The sequence below is a fragment of the Cupressus sempervirens genome, chromosome 2 (assembly GCF_028749045.1).
Source record: "Cupressus sempervirens isolate cs-2001-9-10 chromosome 2, ASM2874904v1, whole genome shotgun sequence".
NCBI classification, from domain to species: Eukaryota; Viridiplantae; Streptophyta; class Pinopsida; order Cupressales; family Cupressaceae; genus Cupressus; species Cupressus sempervirens.
The window spans coordinates 533432838-533446764 of NC_143119.1; the positions used below are offsets into that span (position 1 = coordinate 533432838).

The 13927-nt window shown below is 34.5% G+C and overlaps 1 protein-coding gene across 1 annotated transcript; it reads right to left on the reverse strand.

Annotated features, from left to right (window-relative positions):
* Window positions 1-11538: 11538 nt before the first annotated feature.
* On the reverse strand, window positions 11539-11976 carry LOC149573306 (uncharacterized). Its single transcript, XM_089815939.1, has one exon. The coding sequence runs from the start codon at window positions 11974-11976 to the stop codon at window positions 11539-11541; it is 438 nt and encodes a 145-aa protein (XP_089672065.1).
* Between the last annotated feature and the right edge of the window lie 1951 nt (window positions 11977-13927).

Here is a 13927-nt window from a genome sequence, read left to right on the forward strand (position 1 = left end):
GGCAACTTTGGGCATACTTACTATTTATAATAAGTCATCTTAGACATGGCCGGACATTCAGTCATAGTGGTATGTCGATGGTAATTGTTTAAAATTGACAGGAAAACTTATTTATCATTGATAAGATTTGTTATGCATTGATAAAGCCATTTTATAAAGTTAAATTTAAATATTTAACTTTATTAATGCATAGACTATAGTTTGTGGGAAATATTTAAATTAAAAGAGTTCCCTTTATTTTTATAACACATTGGAGACATAAGGTACATAAAGGGAGTTATGTTTTATCCCACATTGAGAAAACGAAGGATTGAGCTCTTGTGAGAACACTATAAAAGAAATGGAAGAGCTTTTTTTTTTGTATGCTTGGATGAAGATTAATGTTATGTTGTTGGATATCTGATTATCGGGCTTGGAGGATGGAATCCCTTTTTGCTAGCATTCTCTTCGCTGTTGGAAGACACAGTCAGGAGGATCAAGGGTGTTTTCACTTCAGGAAACACACTGGGTTTCATTTGGGGCGTTCGCATAAAGAAATTTACAAGGGTTTGAGATGCAGATCTGAAGTTAGTTATTGCTATAGTGCCGCATGAACAGTATTTTGCTACAGTCGGCATGAACAGTATTTTGCTATAGTACGGCGTGAACAGTGTTGGTATCAAGTTTACTTGTTTTTCTGGCTGATTAGAAGTTTGGAGGGCTACCGACTACATCTGCAAAATACTACAGCAACTAATTCCAGATTTCTTCTGTCAAATTTTGATACTTTGCATAATAATTGTTGAATACAAGTCTGAATAGTTGTTGCAGCCTTTAAGGCAGCTATAAGTGCACATCTACATTTAAAAATCACCCTTTATCAGCAGATTGAAAGAGTTTCCAAATTTTTCATATACTGTTGAATGTGTGCCAAGTGTTTGTGAAAATGTTATGATGTGTATTATGCATTTTAATGTCACTTCATAGTTGTTCGTAAATCTACTCTTTGGAAAGCAATTTATTGAGGAAATCAGCTTTATGAGTTTGCATACAAAGTGTTTGACAATATTCCTTAAGTTAAATATCTACAAGTCAAAGTTCAAATCAGGGGAGGATATTACAGACTCTTACTAAGACTAAATTGTCTGCCTAACCATGAATAAGATAACGAACAGCAGATAACCCAAGGACAAGACAAAAACAAAACCCATCAGAAAAATACCAAACTAAAGCTAACAAATAGCAGACAAGTTGAAGATGATCAAAACCAGAACAAATCGACATAGGCCAGCACCTCTAAACATTAAGCTTGGTGGTCAAGAATGAAATCATACAATTTGGCACTAGATAAGGAGCAGAGAGAAAACCACATATTTCAAAGAATTCACTAAGGAGATTAATACAACAAGAGGAGCTAATGAAACAAAAGAGAGACTAGACCACGGCCATTCATTTTGCCACACTGAGAACAGTAATAATTTAATTCATTTGAAAGGAATTTGTGAATTGAGTTTACTACCTTACTACCAAATATTAACCAAAATTAACCGAAACACTACCTACAGGAGAAACTGTTGATAGCCTACAATGCAAAACTAATCAATCCAAGTGCGATGAAAGATGACTAGCAAAGAGGTCCTGAGCTTAATTCAAAACCAGCTTTTCATAAAATTATTAATCATAGAATTCAATCTAGCTGAGTATCTAAGTGAATATTTAAACATATGTCGTCAAACCCAATAATGATTGCTTATAAAACCCATATTGGTCATAACAAAACCAACTGTAGGTGAAGATTTTAAGAAACTGCTCAAACATTATAACATCCAGAGGAAATAATAACCAATTGAGTTGGTGATGCAAGAAAGCATTAGCATTCCAAGACCACATGTTGAGCATAAATGTATCCATTCTATGAGATTTGATGAAATGCCAACCTTATTCAACTGAATAATAAACAGAACTATGTAAGATAAACATGAAACATTAAGATAGAGAGTTGAACCATAAAGATGGAAACCCTAAGATAATAACAAAATGCATCCATGGAGATAAACCAACCCTTACCGAGCTGTAAAGTCTAGAAACTAAAAGCCCTAAGGGCTTTCTTGAAAAAGCTAAAAACATAGATGAAAGAATAGAGTAGAGTCCAGGAAACAAAGAACTATATATAATAATAATCAAAATAGAGACATTTATATGAGTCTTAGGGTTTCTTGATGAACGAACAAAATTCTATGCATAGAAGTCTAATACAACACTGAGAATTTAGGGTTTTTACATAACCATTTATCTATGGTGCATTACATTATAGACCCAACGTACTAACCCTAAACTAAACAAAATTTCTAGAGACCATACGGAGCAGCTTCCTCACTTCTAATAAACCATGATCACTTCTGGGATGTCATTAGGCTGTTCCAGATAGTAGTTGGGTGGAAATTTGAAATCAACCTTGGCCCTACTAGTTTTCTCTGCATTCATAGTGTAGAAATTAAGGGCTTCGAGGTTGTCAAATGTTACTCTTGGTTGGATGTACGCATTGAACAGATCAAGGTAATTAATAAGCCAATCCCTGCTATCATCTACAATTATTCCCCTCCAACGAAGTAGAAATGAAGGTTGGCCTCCATTTTTGGCCACTCACGATAGAATGCTAGGCCTTCATGAATTACCAGAGATGGGTAGCAAAAAGTAGTTTCTAAATCTGGATGACCCATAGGCAACTTCATGTATTTCTCTGGCAAAGGAATTCTAAATTTGCCATCAATGTTGTGCACTGCTTGTTCCAAGCCCTTATGCCAAGTTGGGACAAATAAGTCACAGCATAATCTAATGATATCTCCAACCTCCACCTTGGCTCTGACCAAGCAACCTATGAGGGACCCAATAATATCGCTATTGGTCCTCCAAGTATATTGGTAGTCGAATACCCCTTCCCTAAGTGCTCAGCTAATGGCAATCCAAGTCTTGCCATCAACTGAAAAGAGGATTCTATTCCACCTCTCCAATTTTACATTACCACAAAATTCCATAGTTTGACTCTCGGATGCATGAAACAGGTAGACATTTGAATCCATGATCAAAGGATAGATGGAAAGTGATATAGGTTGGATTCGGCACCTAGATAAAGCAACTGGAAGCATCTAGATACAACCAGAAGTAATGCTAGCATATGATGTCATCCCAAGTGAACCATTGATTGTCACTTGATTATAGAAGACCATGTCATGGGTTAAACACTACAACCATGCATTATTACACAAAACTTTGAACCATCCTAGAGTATTAAGACCGTAGAACAAATGATAATGCTATAGAAGGAATGGCACTCAGATAATAACATATAATGTGAAATTTTTACTGAGGTTTGGCAGAATAGAAATAATGACGACAAGTAAGAAATAGTATTAATAACAAGGCGAGCTTATATATGAAGAGTAATTTCATGTATTTAGGAATTTATATAATTAAAAAATTTATATACGTAGTATCTCAAAAAGTATAAAACTAGTATATAGAAAGGAAAGCAAATAGAGAGAAAAGAAGACCACTGCAACCTCTAAGCTAAGAAACTCAAGATAGACTTGGAGGAGATGGACCATCGTTAAAGAGCAAGAAATTGGTTCCATCCGTCCCCAAATTTGCTAAGTGGTCCACTACTTGATTGCCTTCCCTAAAGATATGGCAAATCTAGCAATCTTCAAGCTTATCCACTAAGACAAGGACCTCTTCTAACTGAGAATTGAGTACCCAATTAGGGGTAAAGCGTTTTCTAATACCACTTAAAATGATTTGTGAGTCTCCTTCGATGACAACTTTGTTTAAATTAAGCTTGAGACATAGATGAAGACCATGATAAAGACCTTCAAGTTTTGCTAAATTGTTAGAGGTAGGTTTGATGGACATAGCTTTTTTAGCTACACCAAGATTGCCACGAGCAGCACCGTCAAAATTTAATTTGACCCAGCCATTTGGCAACGGCTTCCATCTGCAGATTTTTCTAGCCTCTTTATTATTCTTCATATAGAACAGAGGAGGATTGATTAAATTAGACCATTGCTTCTTCATTAGCCTATCCCAACTTGAAAAGGATCCTTCCTCTAATCGTACTTTCCTAAGGTACGAGTTAGTTGTTTCCACAATATTAGCTTCTATTTTTGCAATTAATTCTTCAAGTTTAAATTCTAAATTGCAAAAAATTGACGGTTTCTTTCCTTCCAAATTTCCCAAGCCACAATGGATGGAGAAATATTCCAAAGCTTGTTGTATACTCCCTTCACCAAAGTCATGGGCTAGCCTTTAAGAAGACCAGAAAAAGATCTCAAGTTGGGGGTTGACCAACCCAGCATGCGCTTGAGCCATTCCTAGCAATTTTGGGAAAAGGACAATTAAATAGAATGTGATCCACATCTTTGGAATTTTGCTTACATAACACATATCTAGATGGCCCCTGAATACCGAGTTTAAATAACCTATCCATAGTTAGGATCCTATTTTGGAAAGCTAACCATAAAAAGGATCTAGCATTTAGAAGGCATGACAAATCCCAGCAAAGCTTTAATGGAATATCCACTTTCTCCAGTTCTTGAGATCCTAAAATAGCCCTATATCCATTTTTTACGTTACATTTACCATCATTAGATGTTGCCCAAATTAATACATCTCTCTTATCTGAATCCTTAATCTTCCTATCTTTTAGTAATTTTTTGAAAGTGTTAACTGTCTCAATATCCAAGCCTAAACCATCCAGAGATTTCCACGTCCATTTGGGGATCCCGTCTATATACACTTGAGTCTTGTAGTCCTTGACTTTGTCACCCCATAGATTAATTAACTTGTCTTTGAAATCCGCTGGGATTTTGCTTTGAAGAAGGGAAGGTTGTCCATCCCAAGAATCCTCCCAAAAGAGGGCCACATCACCCTTGCCAACATCCCATGTTAAATATTTGAAGATCAGATGATGACATCTAATCATAAAGTTCCAACTTTCAGATCCCTTAAGTGGATTATTAACTCTAAAAATTGAAAGGGGATCCTCCACATTGAGATATTTGTTGTAAATAATCTTAGCCCATTTGTGCTCTCTCTCATTATAGAGGCGCCAAATAAGTTTTTCCCCAAGGGCTACATTTTTCCATTGTAAGTTTTTGATCCCTAGACCGCCCAAATCCTTGAGTTTACAAATGCTATCCCATTTGATAAGAGCTAATTTATTTTCCTCTTCATAGTACCTCCATAGAAAATTTCACATTTTGGATTCAAACTTCTAGAGGTACTGCTTGGATAAAGGAAGGCAAGATAATGGGAAGGTAGGAATGGCAGATAAAATTGATCGGATCTTGGTGCATTTACCAGCCTTTGTAAGCCATTTATCCTTCCAGCAGTTGAGCTTATTATCCATTTTTTCCAAAGTGTTGTGCCAAACCTTGCTTGATTTTGTTCCCTTCTCAAGAGCAATACCAAGATATTTGCAAGGAAAGTCACCTTTATTGTAACCCATTAACTTGCATATTTGGTGTTCTATATATGGACTAATATTAATAAAGAAAATCTCAGATTTGAGCTCATTAACTTTTTGACTAGAGGCTTCCATATACATTTTTATGATGTTTTTTAGACTAAGAGCTTCTTGGACCGAGCTTTTGCCAGGTAGCATAGTGTCATTAGCAAATTGTTGATGAGTGATGTTTGGCATATTTCTAGTAACCATAACTCCTGATATCCTTTTCTTATTATATGCATCTGTCACTGCTCTCCCAAATGCCTCTGCCATAATGATGTAAAGTGAGTGAGATAATGGATCTCCCTATCTGATGCCCATTGATGTATCAAAAAAACCTTCTGGTGAACTGTTAATGAGAATGGAAATTTTAGGGGTTGATATAAATTTGAAGATGAGGTTGATCCATTGATGAGAAAACCCAAAGGCTTCCAAAATCTTACACAAGAACCTCCAATCAACCATATCATATGCTTTTGAATGTCCAATTTCATGAACATGCATGCTTCTTTATTTGAGCATGCAGAATGAATGGTCTCTTGAATGGTAATAATACCATCAAGAATAGATCTCCCTAGCATAAATCTAGTTCCTCTAAAACAATTTTAGGGAGGATACCTTTAAGTCTGTTTGCTAAGACCTTGGAAAAAACTTTATACACAATATTACATAGTGCAATTGGTCTATAATCACCTGGGGTCTCAGGGTTAGACTTCTTAAGAATTAGCGTGATAAAGGAATGGTTAATTTCAAATAGAAGAGCACCCCCATTCCTGGATGCTTCAATTGCTTTCCGCACATCAATACCTATAATATCTCAACATTTTTGAAAGAAAAATGCTTGGAATCCATCTGGGCCCAAGGATTTATCTAGATTCATATCGAATACAACCTACTTAACTTCTTCCAAGGTTATGGGTTTGTTTAAACTCTTATTATCTTTGTGAATAAAAATTTTTGGAATGACTTTCAAAAAATTAGCTTGTGCTAATCTATTAGAACCTTCGTGGTTATTTAAAATATTCTGGAAGTGTTTAACAAAGGCATCTGCAATCTCACCTGGTTTATCGATTAGAACACCCAACTGATTTTTGACACACATTATTATGCTCTTTGATTTATTATATAACGTGGAATTGTGAAAGAATTTAGTATTAGGATCCCCTTTAGCTAGCCATCTTTCTCTAGATTTTTGTCTCCAAAATATCTCCTCTTTGGATAGAATATCTTCTTGCCTAGCTAACAGATCTTTTTCTAATAGATATCTATCGTTGTTCATACCTTTACTAATAACTTCAAAATTTAAATCTTTCAATTGTTTTTCTATATCCAATTTGTCTTTGAAGATGTTATTAAAATGTTCCTTATTCCACAAAAGTATACATTTTTTAAGCATTTTCAGTTTGGTAACAAAAACAAACATCTTTGAACTTTCGCAATTATCTTGAGCCCACCATTCTTTGATATTATTGATGAAGTTTGCATCTAAGAATCACATTTCTCACATTTAAATGGGTTGCTAGCTGGCTTGTGTGGCTCAAGAAATTCAAATCTAATCGGGAAATGATTAGACCTAGCTATTGGCAGAATAGACGACTAAAAATTCAGATTGCTAACATTCAGATCACCCTTAATCAAGAACCTATCTAGTTTTTCTACAATATATGCAAAATCCTTTCTCCTATTATTTCATGTATATATTCCATTATTAACAGGGGTATCAATCAAGTTATGCAACACACACCACTCTTTGAAATCTTTGGATGCTTGTGATAACAATTGAATACCACCTACCTTTTCATTAGTATTTAAGATTGTGTTAAAGTCGCCTCCTAAAAAAAACAGACTGTCCTGATATCTATTCATAAAAGAACCTATGTCATTCCAAACTAATTTTTTACCAAAATTGCTAATTGGTCCATAAACATTAATGATAGTAAAATTGAGATCTGATTTTAAGCTTTGTACATTACCACTAATCCAATTACTATTACTATTTTAAATGTTTATACAAACCTTTCTAGGATCCCACAAAATGCCTAAGCCCCCAGAAGCCCCTAAAGATTCTTGAAAAACAGAACTCCATACTCCTAACATCTTATTTATTTTAACTTCTTCTAACTTATTTAATTTAGTTTCCTGAATTAAAACAATATCAAAATCAAAGGCTTTGAGGTTATGTTTTAATAACCTCTTTTTGCTAGGGGCGTTAAGACCCCTAGCGTTCCAAGTAGTGATCTTCATACCTGCTCAGGAAGGCACTTCCCCTTCCCAATGTTGGAAATCTGATCAATCTTTTGCTATTCTCTACTCTGGCCAACTGCTTCCTTAAGTTCCTTTAGTGACCACCTTTCTCTTTTACCTTCTAATTTGTTGCATATAGGAGATTTGAGCCCTTCTTGATTCATATGAATTCCAAGTTGATCTAGATTAGATTCTGCTAACTGAACAATAACATTCTTCTATATTAAATTTTTGTCAACATCTTCCTTTTCAAATTCTATTAAAATCTGATTCAAGATACTAGATTGCTTCTCTAACTCTAAATCATATCCCACTTTGCTATCATTACTGGTACCACTGCTCTTCTGCTCCATATCTGAACCAAACACTGTCATCTAAGATTGTCTTACAGAATTATCTTCCTGTTCAATCTTTAGTATGTCTTTTCTAAGATCGTCACAGGTGTAATTGTTCCCACCTAATTTGAGGATCCTCTAAATGAGTTCTTCTTTATGAGCATCTGTGCTTTTGTCAATATTATCAAAACAAAACACTTGGATTAATTCATTAGAGAGCTGATCAAGATTGGTTTTTTCTGATTCTGTGATGCTCATATTATCCATTGTTGGATCCAGATTACTTTCCTTGTTCAAGAATTTGAGTAGTTCTTTTACCGGCAACTTGTCTGCTTGCTTAATAAACCTTTCCCTATTCCATTGCTTGTTGTTAGATGTGAATAGAGAGCTCATTATGGTAGTTGGGGTCTGCCAAAACTTGTTTTTTATGACTGGAGATACCATATTGCTCTCTGACACCTAAGGCTGACAAAGGTCCGATGGGTCTGCATCCTTCTGTATAATAACTTTCTCTTCACTTTCCTTATTAGAGTTGAACAACAAGGAGTTCTCAATTTCCTCTATTTTTCCTTCTTGATTGTCTCCTAGTTCATCTGCTTGCTGAAATTCTGAGTTCACTATATAAGTGTCATCTTCACATGAGTGTTTGATCTTTGATTCTTTAACATTGTGAATCTCCTCTGACTTCTCATGTTTTGCTGGTTTGGTAATGGATGGACTCTTCCCTTTTTCCATAAGTACTTGTTATTCCATTAAAGACTAATCTTCTCTGACCCTGATCTAGGTCTGCCGCATGTTTTAGGGGATTTTTCCTTATCCTCAATAATATTCTCTTGTCTAGGTGCTCCCCATGGAGATAAAATGGATTTTCCACTGATTGTATGGTTGATCCTGTCTGACCAAATATTCCATGCTTCACTTTTTGCAGATATATAAGGACTGACTTGTAGACATCCTTTCTTTTGCCACGGTTTATTATTTTCCTTTCCCTTCTTGGCTCCTGGCATATCTGAATCATGACTAATATTGCAAACTTCCAGATCATGATCTTCTTGGATCATCCCGAGTTTCCTTTTTCTAATTGAAGGTAGGGACTTATTGAGGTCAGAAGTTTTTGATGACATGTTGAAGGAATGCCTTCTCTCGTGATCAAGTTTGATGATATATGATATTTTGCCCTCATATTTATGAAATTTTAAGTCATATGTAGATCTATTTGTAATGAGTTTTAAAGGTTTGAAGTTAGTTTTATTAATTTGGCATTTGATTAAGAGTTTAACATCATTTCTTTTTTCATATGCCAAGTCCAAACCAATTCGATTTCCTAATGATCTACCAATCCTTTTTAAAATGTGTATGTGTCTTAATTCTGGAGGTAGTGATTTAATAACAAACCAGGATGGAATTGTAAACTGTAAGTTACTTTCATCACAATTGGGACTCCAATCAAAAAAGTATACAGCATGACCTCTAAACATACAATCAGAAACCCTAAGAAAATCCTTTCTAACCAATTCATCACAACAGTGAATAAAGAGAACTCTATCAAAATACTAAAGAGATACATACCTGGGAGCCACAAAAATCCTCAAACCAATCAATCAATTTGTGCAACTCTGCTATGGGACCATTCCAAAAGGCGAACAGAGCTACCTCTTGACATTCTTCTCATTGCTCTTCACGATCTTGATTGTTGATGATGAGAATTGTGTCTTCCTTTTTTGTCAAGGATTGATGGAGGGTTTGAGAATGCAAGGGGTTCATATGAGGATGCAAATGGAAGGGGATAACAATGAGGGGCGAAACAACGAATGGGATGATGCATCAGTGTGAGGATGGAGAGAAAAAAACCCTCTTGCCCTAGGTATAGAGGATTCAGGTTTAGACTGGCATATTTGGTAGAATTAAATACAAAAATCTTCTTATCCAAGCTGGATACTGAGTGTATTTTGGTCGTGGTTCTATCCCTTCCTTTATCATATAGATCCCAGTCAATACCAAATATCGTGTTTCCCATTTTTTTGTCTGCAAATCTGCCAATGGCGCGAAGTGGTTAGAAGTGGTGACCCTCACTTTGCTCGTATAGCCTAAATCCCTTTTCCTATTATGAGCTTGAGGGCTTCGCCATCACTGGGAAGAAAGTTCGAATGTTCGCGTGTGTCCATATGAATGATGCTCTGCATTTTTTAATGGAATAAGGTTTAACACAATTCACCTGCTTTGAAAAGTTCATTTTTTTCGCATTTCTTCATCTACTCGGCATTTTCTAGTTAGTTTTTTTATTTAGAGGAGGTTATTATTTTTAAATAAATAACAAAGTTATATTAAAACTATTACTAAAATATAAAATAAGAAAATAACATTTATTTAATCTATTTTATTAATAAAATAATATTTAGTATGATATTTTAAATAATAAAAAATAATAAAATTTCTATGAGTAAAGAAATAAATAAAATTAAATACAAGAGACAATATTGCAAAAGTATGTTAACTTTTTAAATATAATTTAATAATAAATAAAATAAACATAAATAAGTAAATAAATAAATAATATAACATAAAATAATATTAATTAACTAAATCTAATAAAAAGTCAAGAGATGTTTAAATAGACATGACTTCTTAAAATTAAGCTATAAAATGGAGGACAACCTATTTTAGAGAGTAGAAAAAAGAAAGAGAAGAAGAGAGAAGATCAAAGAAGAAAAATGGAAGAGGAAAGAAATATGAAGAAAATAAGGAAGTGACTTTCTAAAGAGGTATCAATAGTATTGAAAGAATGTGAATCTTTGAAAGGGTCATAATAATGAATAGTTTTAGATTAAGGTAAAAGCAGATTTTGAAGGGGCCCCAAAACCCATTACATCAAAGAGAAAGATAAACCATTAAGCACAACCAGGTTTTAAAAGGACCTGAAACCAGCCAAACAACTAAACCAGGTTTTGTAGGGACCTGAAACTAGCAGATATGACCAGCAAAATTAACCAAATACTCTGGAATCTGAAAGGACAAACAGCCTGGAGCAAAGCAGCCAGGAAGGTTATCCAAACCAAATACCAGAAAACCAGAGACAAGACCATAACACCAACCCAGAAGAACCAGTCAGCATAAGGGAACAAAAGATTATCCTTTTAAAATCAGGTTACCCTTACGCGACCGAAAGGTCATATCTAAAGCGGGAGCAGAAGGCTTAGCCTTCTTCCCTTTAACTGCAATCCAACCGTCCTCAAACTTCGCTGCCTCGATCACCCAATCCTCAGAGGACAAAGACCCATGGAACCCAAGGGACGCAGAGGCCTCAGCAACCCTATGAGAGACAGACGACAACTGACCCCTAGGAGGGTCAACCGAAGCAAGGGGAGAGACCAAATCCTTTACCACCAGCTTGGAAAGAACGCTGCCCATAGCCACAGAATCCACAGGATGAGACGCCAAAGCAACCTCCGCAACCACCGGCACGAAAGGAACACTAGCCTAAACCTTTGAAACCACAGGAGCAACCAAGGATTGTTTCACCATATAATGCTCAGAGGAGGCCCTAGTCCACCAAGAGGGGGAACGCCTGGGTTTGGATTTCCCAACAACACAATGAGCAGCAACATGACCCGTCAAGTGGCATTTCCTGCAACGAAAAGGGATTCCCTCGAAATCCAACATTTGAGACCAAGACCCCCTCGGGGAATCCAAACAAACTGCCTCAAGAAGACCTTTAGAAACATCCAAGTCAACAAGGAAGCGAGCACAGGTCGAGTGGAAAATATCCGAAGTGTCAGCATCCACATATAAGAAATCCCCAATAGCGTTCCCAATAGATTCAAAAACTGAATCCTGCCAAAGATGAATCGGAAGATTAGGAAGCCGAACCCAGATAGGGTACTTATTAAAGGATTCCAAGAGAGGATCAAAATCCATATGCCACAGTTTGGCCATAAGTGGAAATCTGCCCTGCCAAAAAAAATTATTGTGACATAAAATAATCTTCCTGTCATAATAATGAATAGTTGTCTCTTCAAAAATATTTTGATTATAAAGTATTTGGACTTTTCCAAAGGATTTTAATTATGAAGTGTTGTGACTTCTCAAAAGGATTATAATTATGAAGTGTTGTGACTTTTCAAAGGATTTGTATTATGAAAGGGTGTGACTCTTGCAAAAGAAGGTAAGAAAGGTACGTTTGTGAATTATATTTATGAATTTATTTATATTAATGAATCATACTCGTGGATAATATTGTGTTAACCTATGAGGTTAATGCAATGGTTAGCAATGTTACCTATAGCATGGAGCATGCCAGATATTTAACATCTCCATTATCTGTCATGGCCGGGTGTCGATATCATAGAATGGAGCATGTGAGATATTTAAAATCTCCATAGTCTGCCATGGTCAATAATCAACCTACTAGAATATTGTGAAGTTGTCAACATATGCATATGTGAGTAGGCATGGATAGAGGATGCCCGTCCAAGAAGAATATTAAGGGGTGCACTCCCGAGAAGACGACAAGGTAGTTATGAGCTAAGAAGCCCGACTTGGAGACATCCTTAAGATTGGGGTTAAATTAGAGGGTAGAGTAATATAATTAGTTTTGTTATTATTGTGATTCTAACATTTATTTTGCAAGTATTACTTGTCCCTAACTAACCCTATTAGTCGGGATATTACAGTGGTATCAAAGCATGATCTTGTCATCCTGTAGGATTAAAGAGGATCTAGAAAAATAATTAATATAAAACACTAATGTAGAAAGTTAATGACTATTAGAAATGCATCAAACATATCCATGATAGCAACCTAATAATTTGGACTAAAAGAAATATATATTTTAACTCAACAAAAAAATTTATCTAATTGCTTGAGGACAAGCAATTTGAGAAAGGGTGCACTATCATATCCTCATTTTAAGATAGAATTTTAATAATTATTAGATAATACAATGTTATTAAATATATAATAAAGTTTATTAAAACTATTACTAAAATATAAAATAAGAAAATAATATTTATTTAATCTATATTATTAATAAAATAATATTTAGTATCATATTTTAAATAATTAAAAAATAATAAAATTTCAATGAGTAAATAAATAAATAAATTAAATACAAGAGACAATATTGCAGAAAGTATGTTAACTTTCTAAATAAAATTTAATAATAAATAAAATAAACATAAATAAGTAACTAAATAAATAATATAACATATAATAATATAAATTAACTAAATGTAATAAAAAGTCGAGATATTTAACAAATAGACATGACCTCTTAAAATTAAGATATAAAATGGAGGAGAGTTTATTTTAGAGAGTAGAAAAAAGGAAGAGAAGAAAATAGAAGTTCAAAGAGGAAAAATGGAAGAGGAAAGTAATATGAAAAAAATAAAAAAAGTAACTTTCTAAAGAGGTGTCAATGGTATTGAAAAGATGTGAATTTTTGAAAAGGTCATAATTATGAATAGTTGTCTCTTCATAAATATTTTGATTATAAAGTATTTAGATTTTTCCAAAGGATTTTAGTTATGAAGTGTTGTGACTTTTCAAAAAGATTATAATTATGAAGTGTTGTGACTTTTCAAAATATTTGTATTATGAAAAGGTGTGACTCTTGGAAAAGAAGAAGGTAAGAAAAGTATGTTTATGAATTATATTTGTTTAATTATATTAATGAATCATAATTGTGAATAATATTGTGTTAACCAATGAGGTTAATACCATGGTTACCAATGTTACTTATAGCATGGAGCATGCGAGATATTTAAAATCTCCATTGTCTACCATGGCTGAGTGTCGATATCGTAGTATGGAGCATGTGAGATATTTAAGATCTACATAGTCTGCCATGGTCAATACTCAACCTACTAGA